Source organism: Pan troglodytes, chromosome 12 (assembly GCF_028858775.2).
Source record: "Pan troglodytes isolate AG18354 chromosome 12, NHGRI_mPanTro3-v2.0_pri, whole genome shotgun sequence".
NCBI classification, from domain to species: domain Eukaryota; kingdom Metazoa; phylum Chordata; class Mammalia; order Primates; family Hominidae; genus Pan; species Pan troglodytes.
This window is the reverse complement of record NC_072410.2, coordinates 103,874,430-103,891,340: the sequence shown is the minus strand read 5'-3', so window position 1 is coordinate 103,891,340 and position 16,911 is coordinate 103,874,430. Positions and strand designations below refer to the sequence as shown.

At 41.0% G+C, this 16,911-nt stretch overlaps 1 protein-coding gene and 1 long non-coding RNA gene across 9 annotated transcripts in view; one reads left to right on the top strand and one right to left on the bottom strand.

Moving 5' to 3' along the window:
- LOC134807944 (uncharacterized) overlaps window positions 1-16,911 on the bottom strand; it is a 359,665-nt gene that overhangs the window by 2,027 nt on the left and 340,727 nt on the right. For 3 of the 8 annotated variants that reach the window (XR_010149616.1, XR_010149619.1, XM_063790095.1), the window contains one exon: window positions 6,824-6,869. The exons of the other annotated variants lie outside the window; for them this stretch is intronic. Coding sequence is in view for 1 of the 3 variants with exons in the window: in XM_063790095.1 (XP_063646165.1) it covers window positions 6,824-6,869 (46 nt within the window). In the remaining 2 variants the exon portion in view is untranslated. The remainder of the gene's footprint in view (window positions 1-6,823; window positions 6,870-16,911) is intronic. 8 annotated transcript variants of the gene reach the window in all.
- The window catches only part of LOC134807945 (uncharacterized), a 430,365-nt gene that overhangs the window by 341,212 nt on the left and 72,242 nt on the right, over window positions 1-16,911 (top strand). The window lies entirely within an intron of this gene.

The following is a 16,911-nucleotide window of genomic DNA, read 5'->3' as shown; positions in this document are numbered from 1 at the left end:
AAAACTTTAAAAAATAAATAAGTAAAATAAAACACACAAAGAAGAAAAACCAGAGGTCATGAAATATGAAAATTCCATGCTTCCCCTGACCTCAAAAAAATAGCATAACCAGCTACTGGAGCAAAAAAAAAAATTCCTCTGAAGACTTACATTTTGAACTCAGCAGTTCACAATTTTTTAAGGCTTATCTGCTCACATATGCTGTGTTTGAATGACTGGACATTCATTGCATCCAGCTCTTGTCACTGAAGCAGAGCTCTGAGTGAAGCACAGCTGAGACACACAGTGTGCTCTCAGATTCCAGAGGAGTCAAAGCTCTCACTGGGAAGATTAGAAAAGGCTTCTTAAAAGAAGGGGAAAGAATTCTTTATTCTAGGCCTTGAATGACAACAGGATTTCAAAAGAACTCTTGAAGCTTTGGAAATAGCAAAGCCCCCAAGTCAATGAAGCTCAGAATATATGCAGAAAACAATGAAAATTCAACTTATTGGAGGCTCGCTTGCCTGAGGAAACCACAGGGAGCAGAGCCTGGCAAGCGAGCTTTAAACTGTGCTTTAGCGCAGATCTAGCTCAGAGCTTTCTGAGCCAGTAGAAATACCAGCATCATCCACCACCAGCAGCCATGGGTCATATGTGGCTATTGGGCACTTGAAAGGTGACTGGTTTGAATAAAAAACTGAAAGTTTAACTTAATTTTAATATTAATGTAAAAGCCAGATGTGGCTAGGGGCTACCATTTTGGGCAGTGTCAATCAAGAGAGACTTGAATTATAGAGTGACAGGTTATTACAGAATTGTAGATCTACCCACAGGAAGTAGACACTGACTGACTGGGGAGAGGAACTGAGATAATTTGGAGAGGCCAAGGTGAGAAAAGTATAAGATAGATGAATTGGAAGTTGGGATCAAAGAAGATGCCAAGGTTGTAACTGATAAATTTGTGAACTGCTGAGTTTAAAATGCAACTTATGCTCATTTAGCTTGTATGACAGATGTTTGTTCTCCACCAAATTTATGAATTTTTCCGATGTCAAAATGATGTCCATTTTTTCATCTCTCAGTCAACATCCAGAACCCAGCATCATGCCTTACACAAATATATGTTGTGCATGTGATATTTTCTTACAAACTCAACCATAGCTCTCTGTTAATGTTATAGTTAAATTAAATATCTAAGATGGATGAGAGCGACAAGAGTTGGATGTAGTGGATATTCATTTAAACACAATATATGTAAGTAGGTAAGCCTTAAAAATGTATTTTTTTCTATATGTGTGTAAATGTGTGTGTGTGTGTGTGCATGTGTGTGCAGGTGTGTACTGGTTTATTCTCCCTCAAATTTTTATCTCCAAAGCACTTGGAATTAAAATACATTATCTGTATTATTTTAAACCCATAAGAAACAGTGTTCTTATTTCAGCTTCATTTCTTAATTATGGATAAAATATTCTGTAAAGTTAGCCAGTGTCCACTCCTTCATTCAATAAGCTAAAACGATTGTTAAAATAAAAACAGAAAATTTGACTTCTCCAACTGTAAGTATTTGATTACCCAAAGGCTTGGGATCAAAATATCAAAATCACAAGTAAAATCTCACATTAAACTTGGTTAAAAATTATTTTCCTACAGTATTTTGCATAAGAGCAAAGAAAAAGAATAAAACAACAGCAGCAACAGCAATGCAACTTCTCATCTCCAATGCAACCATTCTAATCACTAATATCTTTGTATCCACAAATGGACTCATCACTTGGGTGACTTCTCAAATAAATCTTAAATTGTTTTTGGCTCAGTAAATCCTCATATGAAGACATTCTGGGGGTGACTAGGCACCAAATAGCCTTCCATAAAATGTGTTATGGGCCAATATTCACTCAGTGACCTGGCTTCTCTTCTATATGCTCATATGACATGAGCAAATGCACAGGCAGAGTTTCAAGAAAAAACATCGAGAAGTTAGTTTTCCCTTCGCATTCATTCAAATGATGCCTGGGCTAACCATGTTTGATGAAGACAGGGTGGATTTATCCAGTTCTTCAGGCAAGGGCTATGTGTATTCTATCTCTCTAAAAGTCTCATTTTGGAGAATCCTCAATTCATCAATAACTCCTGCAGCTATTACCAAAACCTTCCCCCTCCTTTTTTTAAACCTGAAAAGAAAGTGAAGCCCAACTGGTGGGGGTTATCGGGTTATCTGGAAGACGAAACTATGGAGATTTGTATTCTTATGCATTTTTTGTCTCACAACAATGGAAATCCTTGAACTTCCAGAGATATTATGTTCTAACATCTTAATCCTCTTAAAAACTAATTTGCATTATCTAACACTTATTTGAAATGTTGGGAGCAGAACTTTGGAAAGGGTTTTAGGTCTGGATCTTCCATTTTAACTTTATTGTGTTTTTAAGACCCATTTTTAAGTTTTCTTACACACACATACTGCTCCCACATTTTTCTACATATATATTTGAATATAGGCAATTAGCCATATAAACTCAGGAAAATAAAGCAGTTATCGATATTAGTATATTCATGAATTATCCCTTCATTCACAGAATCCTAAAATCTTAAAATTAAAATTGACCTTAAAGGAAGCTACCTTAAACCACTCTTACAAACTACTGTACTATTACAAGTATTGAATGCCTGGGATCAGAAATGGGAAGAATGCTTCCTTTTTCATGTTTTGCTCCTTTTATTTTTTTTCCAAATGTCCAAGTAGCCAAGTCTCTGGTATGTATCAGAGGAACAGTCAATTTCAGAGTGAAGTCAAGTGAAAAGTATGCAGATGGCAGTGTAAATGTTAGGAAAGTTTGGGGAGAAATATGCCAACTATGTGCTGTTTTGTTACAGTAACTATAGAATCGTCTCTCCAATGCCACGGACAAGACCCTTGCCAAATGGAATACCCTATTTATAACCCTATCGGGAAGAGGAAATGGTGCCAGGAACAAGATAAAACTATTATCTGTATTAAGAAAAATACTTAGAAGCATGTTTGTGTTTGAAAATAAATGTTAGTGGTTAAGAAAAAAAAAATAGTTGTAGATCTGGGTGTTGAAACCTGTTGCAAGACTATTAATTAGTCATCATCTTATCTTCACTGCCATGTCTCTGCCAACTTACCTGTTTGAAGTCACAAATGGAGCTCATAAATGGGTTCTTTGGGAGATATGTAGAAAATAAACAATTTCCCCCACTGGGCAAATAGTTAAGAAATCTCCCCGGGCTCATATGTTTTCCTCCTGTTGGCACTGTTGACTCAGTGCCCATGTGGGATGTACTCCCAAACTGTCCTGCTGCTGGCAATGTTTTCAGTGCCAAGTATTTAGCCTGCAGTCCCAGAGGCAACAAAAAAATAGCCAAGTCCAAGGGAGTGCCATGAGCATATGGACCCTGGTCACAAGAGTGTCACACTGGGAGGGGCTTGGACATATGCCATGGGCTGCATCAGGACATATGCCATGGGCTGCCACCCCAAATAATTCCCTCTTCCCCAGGACCCAGTGGAACAGCTTGTCGAATAAACAAGAGACTGAAAGAGTGGTTGAACTGGCACCAGGCCAATGTCCCTTGCCTTCCCCACTGAATCAATGAAAACTTGGCATATACTACATTTTCAAGGAGCAGGGAAGTATGAAGGCATAATCTCTTTGTCCCTCCTGTGTTTTGTCACTTTGTCTTTTCTCCACCTACTTATCTGACTTGGTAGAATACAAACACTATATCATTTGGAATAAGACAAAATAAGGGTTGATTCCTGGCTCTTTTGCTAGCTCTGTGCCCCTAAAGGAAAAACAAAAAAAAGAATATTTAACTGATATATGCCTCAATTTCTTTTCAGTGAATGGTACCTACCTTGCTGGTTTGTGGGAAGGTTTAAAAAGGTGATATGTAAAGTGCTTTGCACTGTTTCTAGCACATGGTAGGCAATAAATGTGAACTTGTGTATGGCCAGATGCACACATTAAACTCTGGATAGTCCAGTTAATTACTCCATAATATTATTAGTTAATAATCAAATTTATTGATTGAGTTATATTGTAATATAGAATATTGTCCTCTAAGGATATATTTATTAAAATAAATAAATATGTCCTCTAAGGATATATTTATTAAAATAAATATAAAATAATCTAATCGTTAACCCTCTATCAAAATTTCTGATAATACTGTAATTATACACAATTATTAAAGACAATTTCCATGTATTATATATCATATATTGTGTATTTTATACAAACACATTACATATATCACAATATTATGTATTATATGTTTTATATGTCATGTTATATTATGGCCTGTATTACATATTATGGATTTGTATGCCTCATGTATATGTCACATACATATCACATTTAATATATTGTATATGTATTTGTACTATTATCAATTTATGTTTATATCAATTACAAATTGTGATATGTAGGCTTATCATTACATGTAAATCACTTAAAAAACTATAAACATATGATTAATATACTATCTATTAGGGGCTTATTTGTCATACAGATAATTAGATATAATTATTTAAAATAATGTAATTTTTACTATTATATATGCTATTTATATAAATATAGGTGTAAACATGCACACACGAATTTAGTTATTTAATGATCTTTGGTGTGCTTAAGCCACAATTCTGCTGGTTTAGAATTATCACAAGGGAAGAAAGTGAAATGTCATGGGAAAACCATGTGTCTGAATGAGAAAAGTTTCAATCGAGGTCCTGACAGGTGTGTGACCCTGGCCATGCCATTCACCCTCTGTGAATCGTTATTTTCTTACTCTAGTAAAAAGAGGAGGGAAAATTTACAGATTTAAATTGAAATAATATACGAAAATATTAAAATAATCTAATTGTGTCTGCAGCACAATTGTTAGTTCATAATTAATCAATAAGTGGTAGATGTCTTTATTATCAAAAGCTAATTATCATTGTCGTTTTCATGGAAGTCTCAGAAATAACATCTGAAAAGCAGCCATTCACTTACTGAGGATTTCTACATGCAGAGTCGGCTACTGCGATTTCTGTTTTGCTTGGGCCTCATTTGGAGAACAGGGCCGGTTGTTCTCACTTTCTAGTGGTTGGAGAATATTCAAACTGATATCCCTTGTGGGGTAAGATCTTGGGGACAAATATTTCTTCTATTTCAAGGTTTCTTAAATTTCACATGTGATTTTAAAAAGCAAATAAGCCCCTTAATTGCTTCATTAAGCTAGTCAACACTAATTAAGAAAAGTCAAGTAGAAAAATATTAGAAACTGCTGTGCCTGACTCTAAGCCTCCTCTCTTTCTCCCAGAATATGTTTTGCTTTGCTGAGGAAAGGGAGTTTGTGATTTTCCGTGATAGAATCCACTCTGACCTCCTGGGTTCTGAGCTTGAAATTGAGCTTCAGTCTTTGGGGGTTGATCCTGTTTATTACTGATGAAACATGATTTCCCAACCCCATGAAAAAATGCCTAAGTGCCTTGTAAAGTAGCACAGGGGGTAACCCAAACTATTTTGATGAGTTAGAATTCAACAAGCTTGAAACATCAGTTTCTTCTCCTTTGATACAGCATAGGAGCTTAAGAACAGTGGGCAAGGGAGGTAGCTCAGTCTTGGAGTGGGAGCTCCATATGTGAATATGTGCATGTATGCATGTGTGTCTGCACCTTTGTGTTTGTGCACCTCTGTGCACATATGCGGTGTTGGGTATGCGGTAGGGAGCTTCTACTTGTCTGTAAGACAAATAGGTCCTGAATTCAGCCTTTTGCTCTTCTCCAAACTTTGGAGCAGTTATTTCTCTTAGTTCTGCTGAAGCTCATAAGAAAAGTGAGTTTTGTTATAGATTTTCCTAGAACTGACTAGGCCATATGTCTGGTTATATCAGCTCCTTTGGAATCTCTCAGATCTAGAGAAAATGATGAAGTAATTCCAGTAACCTGCCTTAACTCTCCTTTATTGTAGTAAATAGCTTCTATATATTGAGCACTTACTGTGTACCAAATGTTGTTTAGATATTTTATAACCATGGCCACATGTAATTCTCAGGGTAACTCCTCAAGATGCATATTATTATCTCTATTTAATTGATAAAGATATCAAGGCTAAGAGAAATAAATGGCTTATAGCCCCAGAGTTGGTAAGTTGTTGAGCAGGGATTAAAACCCCAAGATGCCTCCTGCAAACTCAGTCTGATTTCCTCTTTACCCCATTATTGAAAAGTCTCTCTTACTGTAATCCTCTGGGTCATATCAGAATCTTTCCTGGTCCCAGATGAGAAAAACTCAAATTCCTCTTCACTCTAAAAACACTGCTTGGTACAGTGTCTCTGCTAAGCCTGCTCAGCATGCAAACACCCCCTGAAGCTCCATGGTTGGCTTTACCCACAGCCTTCAGGAGCTCAGCACATGTCAAGCCCTTCAGAGGATTTTGGGCTGCTTAAGGGAATCTTCTGGATAAGCAAGAAATATGGAGGACTTTGGGATCTGAGTCAGAAGGAATTTTGCCCATATTGACACTTGTGCTGGGGAGACCAGACCTGAGTTATTTAGGGTGATAGGTGATCTCCCTTTGGGGTGTCAGCTCCTGTGGATGGCCTTTCTCATTGACTGTGGATGAGTGAAAAGGATAAGAACCTTGCCATCATCAGAATAAACTCAACAGAGACAAAACCATAAGACTCAGTCTATTTTGCAGGCATTGAAGCATGCTGTGACACTGTCATGCCAGACCCCTAATAACTTCAGTAGGGATGGCACTGGGTTCAAGAGGCTAGAGAAGAGACCTACAGCCAGCAAAAGAGGCCTATGGTTTTATTTGGGTGAACTTACATACAGGGATGGTCCAGTGGTGGCAGGCTGGACAGGAGAACCACAACTGCTGGCAAAAAAAAAAAATGCAGTTTATATAACATCCTCACTTAGCACCCTCTCCTCAGCAACCTCCACATGAGCATCCTCATTTCTTAAATAATTGCTGTCAGGTCCATCTGCTATATAGGGTTATTCTCAGGGTAGACTTAAGTTATTGCTGTCAGGTGTGTCGACCATACAGGCACCAATTGCATGGGCTCATTTGAGGGATAAAAGCTCAGTATGTCTTGAGTGAGGAAAAAGTGTAGAAGCCCTTGTTGGATGTATTGAGGAATCCCGTTGATAGGCTCCAAAAGGGTTCCATTAACTCAGCACTGACCAGTCCTATGAGATTGTGAGTGTTCAGTCGGCTTGGTGAGGGATGGCAGTGGGCATGTTCTGCCTGTGGTGGGCATGCTTGTGGGGGTTGAGAGACCTGCCATCCATTAGACTCTTGTGTACTGAAGAGCTACCTCAGTTTCCTTTTGGCCGAGGACTAGTAGGCAAGACAATTCTAGATTTCTCTCATAATGGGTCTGAGCCAGTGGATAGTTCCCTTGCCTTGGACTGAGCAGGATGAAGTCTGCAGGGATGGGGTGGGAGCAGCGGCTGTAGCTCTGATGCTTCAGACACATGTACATTCTTATGAAAACAAATGATCTTTGGCCAGGAACTGAACACAGATAAACTAAGGCACAAAGTGTGCACAATTAAAAAGACCACAACTTTTGTGAAAATGCTGACTTTAATTAAAATAAGCAAATAAAGGAACAAACAACCCTTACATATTTCCTTCAATTTCTTAGTGTTCTGGAGATTCAGAGCAAGTGATTATGAGGCTAAAAAATTTTATCAGGTAGTTATCAAATAATTCCCATCAAGAATATGAGCTAGCATCATGAGATTCTTTCCCAACATCTTTAATGAGAGTAGAATGAGGTCTTTGTAATAACAAACAGCTTTTGATATTTCTGTGGGGGGCTATTGCTCTAACTGCTCACAAATCAAGGACGAGAAATCAAGTTTAAGCAAGAAGAACGTGTGATGAATGTTTGGGGAATTGAAGCATGCAACACAAATGAGCCTAAGGATACAGGTGTGAGAGGCTGTTGCAACCTAGGTCATAGTTCAGAAGGTGATCTATCCCAGAGCCCCTGCCAGTCAGATAAAGAATCCAGGCAAGCACAAGGCAGGATATTAATACTCCCAGATAAATGAGCTGAGAACTGTGGTCCTGGGGGGCCTGAGACACTTAACAAAGTAGGGGTTCATGACTAAGAAAAATACAAGACCAGATCCCAGTTCTAGTGACAAGGTCAGAGAGAGTGGAGATGTCAGCAGAGTGACCTGGAGAGTACTAAGCCTCAGACCTCACTGTGTCAAAAAGTGATTAGAATCTAATGAGAGTGCCTGGGTATCAAACCCAGTCAATGGATACTAACAAGGGTTCATGATAGTCTGAGCTCCACTGAACTTCACTCTTCCCAAAGATTGAAGTGGTGGAAAGCTCCTGATAACTTTGCCAAGAGCAGAAATGGTGTGAGTCCTGGGTACCCTTAGGCATCCTGGAAGCTCAAAGGATTGAGCCTTAAGAATATGAAGAGGAGAATGGTGTGAACCCGGGAGGCGGAGCTTGCAGTGAGCCGAGATCGCGCCACTGCACTCCAGCCTGGGCAACAGAGTGAGACTCTGCCTCAAAAAAAAAAAAAAAAATAGAATATGAAGAGAGGGCCAGGCACAGTGGCTCACGCCTGTAATCCCAACAGTTTGGGAGCCCAAGTGGGCAGATAACGAGATCAGGGGTTCAAGACCAGCCTGACCAACATGGTGAAACCCTGTCTCTACCAAAAATACAAAAATTAGCCGGGAGTGGTGGCACGTGCCTATTGTCCCAGCTACTCAGGAGGCTGAGGCAAGAGAATCGCTTGAACCCTGGAGGCGGAGGTTGCAGTGAGCTGAGATTGCGCCACTGCACTCCAGCCTGGGCGACAGAGCAAGACTCCACCTCAAAAAAAAAAGTATATGAAGAGGGTGGAAGATTTCATATGTTAACACTCTGGAAAGTCATCACTCCCAGATTCTTTCCATGGAGGCTCTCTCGAAAGCAGAATGACCCCCATTCTAGAAGCAGAAAGTGAATATGGCAAAGGCCTGTGGAGGAGCTAGTGTGAAAGGAACTGACATGAGGACAGCTACCAACTGGAGTGAGAAAGTCAGGTCTCAGCTACAAGAGCACTAGCTGGGCAAGCGAGACCGGTAGGGCCTTCATCAGAAATGCCACCTATTTTGACATTTTGAGTCCAAAAATGTTCCTGTGTACTACACTGAAGTGTGTCCCTGAAGGTGGCCCCAGAAATGGCCCAGATGAAGTCCTGGGAAGGCCGTGGAGGTCATCCTCGTTTGTTTCCTTCTTCAACTTGGTCCAATTACCTTGCTCTCCATTGAATTTCAAATTAGACCTTGTATCTTCACACCTCAAGCCTTTACCCTAAGCCTTCTCTTTGCCTGGAATGACCTCTTCCTCTCTCATCATTCAATTTCCATCCCACCTTTGAAATAAAGCCTACCTTTCTTGCTATTGTGATTACTTTAGCTTGCAGTGACTTCTCCTGGCTCTAATATCTGAATCTTGTATTCAATAATCATTCTTTAGTAGGTTTTCCTTAGAAAGCCCACTGGACAAAAGTCAGATTCATATTAAACTACAGACTAAAGAGCAGGAAGAGCCCCTAGAGATCCCCTAGCCTTACTATTTCTGTTTAGGTGAGCAGGCAAAAATGTAGAAGGAAGTAGTGATTTCCTTAAAGTTACAAGAGAGTCAAAAGCAGAGAATGCATAAATCCATGTCTACTGACTCTCAATCTGGAATGTCTTCCATGCATTTTTTAAAATTTTTTTTATGCCTACGTAGTTTAACTTGAGATGAAAATGCAATAAGAATCACATTTCCACAGAAGTGATAAGAAATTGATCAGGGCTCCTTTCTGATGTTTCAGCATGCTATGAGTCTCACGGAAGGTCCCTGTTTTTGCACCTCAGGGTGAATCATGGATTTCTGAATGGGCAGGAGGAAACTGAGGCTAAGTGAGGCTACCTCTGGAATCACTGGAAGTCCTCCCAGGAGGGAAGAGAAAGAGACCTATGACATCAACCTTGAGCTTTCCTTCTTTGTTCCTTTTATGGCCTTCCTCACTTTATGTGAGTTCTGGGATATGAAAGTGCTCAGGGGTAGGGAAAGCTGTAATCCCCAGGGCCTTGCACTATAAACTTCATTTCCTCCCTTTATTGCAGTTAACTGCCCATGAACTCTATTAATATTTTGCAAATTGAGATCCCTAAAACACATGTTACTGTTAATTTTAACCTCATGCTAACTAGGATGTGGTCAAATTTTCACAACAAATTCCAAGGATATTTTGATATGCCTTGGAAAAATGCATTTAAAGGTTGCTCGGGGGTATATACTTTTTCTAAGTCTACACATTTTCTTTCAATTCTTGCTGTTTAGGAACAGGCAGAAGTAAACTGTCTTACGTGAGGAGGAGCAATAATACAAAGTGATTCAGTTATGATACGGGAGTGACAGAAGCCTCTAACAGACCAAGAGGGACAGTCAAGGAACATCAACTTTCTGAATTTACCATAGTAAAAATCTGATGTCAACAAAACTGTTACACACTTTTGCGTACAGGATCAATTTACTTAGAAACACTTCACCGTTCTATAAACACAATTCTTCCCTTAGGCAAAAGCCATGGGTTTTATAAATTTAATGAGACAAAAATGAATTTTTCCCACCTCCAGGATACCAAATACATTATCACAAGTGTGACCTCTAAATCTGATGAGCCAGAAGTAAGAAACTCCTTCCTTCCTTCTTTCCTTCCTTCCTCCCTCCTTTCCTTCCTTCCTCCCCTCCTTCCTTCCTTCCTCCCCTCCTTCCTTCCTTCCTCCCTCCCTGTCTCCCTCCCTCCCTCCTTTCCTTCTGTTCCTTCCTTCTTTCCTTCCTTCCTTCCCTCCCTCCCTCCTTCCTTTCCTTCTGTTCCTTCCTTCTTTCCTTCCTTCCTTCCCTCCCTCCTTCCTTTCCTTCCTTCTTTCCTTCCTTCCTTCCCTCCTTCTTTCCTTCCTTCCTTCCCTCTCTCCCTCCTTCCTTTCCTTCCTTCTTTCCTCCCTTCCTTCCTTCCCTCCCTCCCTCCCTTCCTTCTTTCCTTCCCTCCCTCCCTCCCTTCTTTCTCTCTCTCCCTACCACTCTGCTGCCTCCTTGCTTCCCTCTCTTCCCCTCCTCTCACCTCTCCTTCCCTACCTTTACTTCCCTACCTTTTCTTCTTTCCTGCCTTCCTTTCTCCCTTTCTTCCTTCTATTCACTCATCAAATATTTTCTGAGTACCCATGTTGCCAGGAATTGCTCTAGCCATTGCAGATTCACTGATAAACATATCCCCGGAAAACATTAATCAATGATTTCACCTCTGAGATGGGTACTCTTCCCCAAGAACATCAATCTATTCATGGCATGCATCTTACAGAAAGACAGGAGAAAATGTCCAGCTATAGAAAATAAAGCAGTGGCCATTCTATGAATCATTGAGTCGACAAACTTCTGCTTTTTTAGTTTGTTTCCCCAAATGATTCTCCACTTTCTCTCAATCATAATGGTAAGTTGAAGTTCACCCAAATCCTTATTGCCTCAAATAAGGAGATGGTGTGGTATAGTGACATCATTTTTGTCCTCACAACCAATTATTCTGGGAAAGATGAGGGAGTGCAGAGCCATTGGAGAGAAGGACATCCCCCTTCCTCTGCCTCCTGCCCTTCTACAATGCCAAGTCACACCTGGACCTAAAGGGGAGACACTCCTCTTCCATATATGTACAATTGATCTTACTCTTCAACTTCCATTGCTTTCACTCCAATTATTTCTTACCCTTGATTCTAATATAGGTGGTAGCATTCTCAATACCTAACTGCCAACTTCTCTCAGTACATTCAATAGGAATTCAATTATTTAGGGAGTAGAGCATCTCCTGAGGAAAAAGTAAATATTCTTCCTACCCTTCCCTACCCTCTTTGTGAAATAACCATGCTTTCTCCTTATGATCAGGGTATATTACAACTGCCAGTGCATGAACTATTTTCTTTGCTGGCTGGTCTACTGGTACAGTGGGCCCAAATTGATCAGCAGTGGTCATAGCTTTAAGTTAATGAGTCCTATATCTCCTGGTAGAAACAGCTCTCAGAATCTAAGGTTTCAGGAACAAGAAACAGAAATCTCCCAAGTAGGTCACTGGGAGTAATGGTGAGTCCAGCCCCAAGAGTTCCGCCAGAGGAATCAATAATAATAATTCATTCTTCTTTTGAGAAAGCCAAGATCCCATCTTGTACCCTCAGCCCAGTGATTTCCTGGGCAACAGATACCCCAGCCCCACAGAAGGGCTGCTGAGGGCTGCTGCAGGGCTGGCTGAGATGCACATGAAGCTCTGCCCGAGAAAGAGAGAGAGAGAGAGATCCTTGAGAGTCCACAGCTGTGTGGGGATCTGGGCTTTGAGCCCCCTCAGCTGAAGTCAGCAGCCCCCAGAGTGTCTCAAACCTGCTGCTGGCCTCAAAGCTCAACTTGCTTGGCCAAGGCCCCATATCACTGTAGGACATCCAGGGCTTCAAAGGAGGGCCCCTCAGAGCGGCGTCCTCCTCCAAAACACTTCTTGCCAAAGCACAGCTGAAGCAGGCTTGAAGCTAAATATTTGGATTAAAAGGGAGGGAGAATGCAGCCCCTCTGAGGGGTATTTTACCCAAGCCATTGGGAGAGAACCACCTCCCAGCGCAGGCATGCTGAGCCCCACAGCATTGAAAAGCACTGTAATCGCTGTGCAATCAGCTGTACCATGTGCCTGCAAACCTTGCAGAAACACAGGCCCTGCAATGTGCACAGTGATTCCCAGTCTGCTTCCTTCATCTCATTTCACCCTCTTCATGACCTTCAGAAGCTGCAGGATGCAATGGCTCTCTTCTTTGTATATGCAAAAATTGAGCATCTCCACAATGGAAAAATGACCTTCTCAATGTTGAATACGAAACAAGGGCTTAAGACTGGACTCTAAGTTGGGCCTTCTGAAGGCAGGATTGACCCCTTCCTTATCAATCCAGGGTTTCTGTTGAATAATAATAATGCCAAACATCAGTACACAATGCTGTAGGGAGGTAGACAGAGCATGGTTTTTGGAGAGAAAAGAACAGAGCTGAAGGTTCCATTCCAGCCTTTGTCAGTTCTGTGACCCCAGGCCTGTCATGGTTGACCTTATTGAGCTGCAACGTCATCTGGAAAGTGGACACAATAATGAGATTCCTCCCTACCCCCATCACTCGACTGCACTGGGGGTCACCTGAGCCAGTGTGCATTTAAAAAGTCCTTTCCACCTGCATGTGCTGTGAACCTGGGAATGATGGTAATGGTGATTATGCCAAAGAAATGAACATCACAGCCTGAAAGAAACTGGGGGCAGAAGAGATCTTCGACATCTTGCCTAGCCCCTTCATTTTATACATGTAAAAACTAGTTTGTCTAAGTCAACCTAGGAAAATAGTAGCAAAGCCAAGCTTAGACCTCCAAGACCTGTCCTGTATCATTACCCTTCTTTTTTTTCTTCATGTTCCCGAACACTTACCAAGCACATTTATTCTCTGAGGGAGTAGATAGGAGAGATGATATGTCCCAAGTTTATGGGTGAGGAAATTATGACACAAGGGTTACAAGAATTACATCAAATGGCATGATGAGTAAGGAGTGGCCTGGGTTTCACTCTTAATTTGGCCAAAGTAATTTTATTTCAAAATGAAAAACAAAAACAAAACCACTACACTCACACCAAACATTTGCCATCCAAACTGTTCAAAGGGCTGCGTTTATACAGCTCTCCAACCATTGCAGGGATCCCTTTTACAACATCCCTGTCACTTGGGCAGCTCACCTTTGCTTAATGACCTCCTGTGTGGTCCTCATCAGACAAATAATTTCATCATTAAATAACCCTTATTTCAAGCAAATATTTACCAATTGCTTGCTATATGCAGGGGACTAGAAGTATTGATGGCTAGAAAGCTCTCCCACATGCTGGAGCAAAATCTGCCTCTCCCTCGCTAGTAGTCATTTCACCCTCCGACTTTACTACAATGGTCCCATATGACTTTGCTATAGAATTTGACGATGCTAACCATTCCCTTCTTCCTAATGCTCTCTCCTTCCTTGTGTCCTGGTAATCAGGCTCCATATTCTATACCTCTGATTCTTTTTAGTCTCTTTCACTGGCTACCCTTCTTCTCTCTTAGTTCATAAATATCAGCATTCTGGACAGGACTGATTCACAGTCTCAGAGACATGACTCCCAAATATAAATCTGCCCAGACCTCTTTACTGAGCTGCAGACCTGTACCTCAAACAGCTGTAAGACATCTCCATTTTGATGTGCCACAGGCATCTCAAATTTGGCATGTCTAAAATGGAACTTCCATCCTCTAATCCCCTAGAAACCTCCTCTCTCCTGTATGCTCTTTCTCTCTATCCTGTATACTCTATTATTCCCCATTTGAGCCAAAAACCTAGACGTCGTCTTTATTCCCCCCTTGCCTTAGCACACCTCCTAACTCCTTAGATCTACACCACGCCACCTCTTGAACCTGCCCTTTCTTCCACACCCACTCCTATTGGTTTAGGTTGGACTCCATTTTAGTTCTCCTATAGTATACAACAGCCTTCCAGTTTCCACTGTGGATTCCTTGTAATTAACTCAACACAGTAGCACTAAAGTGTTCTCTCTAAAATGTGATACATCTGGTCACGCTTTCCCCACTAAAAACCAGCCAATGGTGCTCCTCCATCAAAGGATAATGTCCTGATTTTATATGATGGGCTAAGTAGTCCCTAATGATCCAACCCCTGCCTACTTTCCAGGCTCATTTCCATTTGCTTCCTGCAAAGTTCTCTGAGGTCCTCTCACAGTAAAGTCTAGGTATTTCCTTAAACATGCTGTGCTTTCTCTGGCCTCTGGTCCTTATCAAAGTCTTTTTTAACTCCCAGATGTTCTTCCCTTCAAAGGATACATTTGATTATTTCCTGCTATCTTTGTGAAGCCTTCCCTATCCCCAGCTAGGTAGAGCTGGTCTCTTTCCATGACATACCTTGGCCATAGAATAATCTTATATAACATAGCTGGTTGCTGTGTGTCCCTTTACCTCACAGTGAGCATCTAGATAGTGCATACTCCTTTTTATTGGTTTCTGTATTCTACTGCTTAACATAGGCCTGGAATACAGTAGGTGCTCTAAAGTTGTTTGCTAAATTAAATAAATGAATGTATGGATATTTGTATTTCATGCATCTGCACTATTTCACCTTCGCAAGCTTGCCCTAAAATGGTTTGCTATGACATTTTTTATAGTCATCCAGCCAGCTGAACCAGATTTTTATCATTTAAGTGTAACTAGAAAAATATTTCTATTTACAGCAAGTAATTCAGTGGAGACATGAGTGACCCAAAGAAACTGGAAGACAACTAAACTTTTAAGTAGGGTGTTATCTCCTCTTCACTAATTCCCACTCCCCAGCATGTCATGTCTGAAAGGGGACTGTTGCCCTGCCTTTGTATCCCTACTACAACCCTAGAAAAATAATGGCTGCAAAGGGACATTCACTTTCCATGGCTTCCCTTCTTTTTCCTGACAATTCCTTTTCTCTATGTCACCAGAGTCATCATTAGTGAGTATTGCCTGTTTGCTTGAGCTGTTTTTGTTTTTTTTTTTGTTGCCATTTACGATCTCAGATTTATTTCCAACTAAATTATGATCATCTTAAGACTGGAAGAAGAAGATGTTTTTCTACATTATTCTGTCCTCTGGCCTACAGCAACATTCAGAAGGTGTGCCAAGAAAAAAAAAAAAAGTTTGCATTGGATTTGGTTTAGTTTTGGTCGAGTTCTAGCTAGATTCTTGTTATGATGTTCCTGTTATACCTGCTGACCTACTGTGTGGTTAAATGTCATAATGTAAGACATTAAGCAACATTTTTTTTCTCCTTCTATTTACCTCTCATCAACTTGTACAGTTAAGACCATTCATCACAGGGACTATTTCTCATGGTGGGATCAGAGAGCAGAGGAGACAATTCTTATCTGTTAAATTTTAAATCATTGATGTTAAATGACAGAGAGATGTACAAAGCAAATGTGTTTGTAAGAATTCAGATCTCCTGTCCTCTCCACTTAACCCCAGACAATCTGGACACCCACAAACTGGGGAGGAAAAGAAGGATTAGAGAAAGTCACTGGATTAGATATTGGCCTATGACCTGCCTTCCACCCTGACTAAGCTCCTGGGAAAAGAGAGACACAGAAACTCCCCATATCAGTCTGAGCATTTCGTGGCCATCTTCACCTTCCTCCCAGAAAAAAAATGGTGCATAGCTGAAAAGAAAGCAAGGGTTGGAGAGAAGCTTTGGATAGCATATGATGCCTGAGCAGGCACAGCGGCTCTGTGAGGCACACAAGTCAGCGAGCAGCCTCCCCAGGCTCTGCGGGTCCCGGGTGGCATGGAGAGAGGAGCCAGGAGCTAATTTTCTGTGTTCCAAGAGGGAGTGGGAGCCAAGGGCTGTGTGCTTCAGTGACGTAGATTAGATGGCTGGTCACATAGCAAAACGTGGGCTGGCCTTGCTGCCACTGATAGGAGCTCAGGCCCCCTCTCTGTGGGCCAATATTAGGAAGGTGCATGCATCTAACAATGATAAAGCAACAATATTCCAATATGGTACCACAGGACCTAGACCAAGATGGAGATGAGTCGACCTCTCCCACCACCAAAACAAGGTTGTAGTTGCATAAGTCTCTGACTTTCCCACTTATTCCCACCCTCCCCCGTGCACTGCTCTGCATCTCACGCCAGAGCTACCATTTCGTCTCAACACTAGGGAGAATGATAAGGAAGGAAAAATAGTCTTGCTGAGGAATAAATTTTCAACCTGAAGTGGTCCCCCTAACCAAAACAACAACAATAAAAAACTGAATTTGATCAAGTTTCTTCTATAA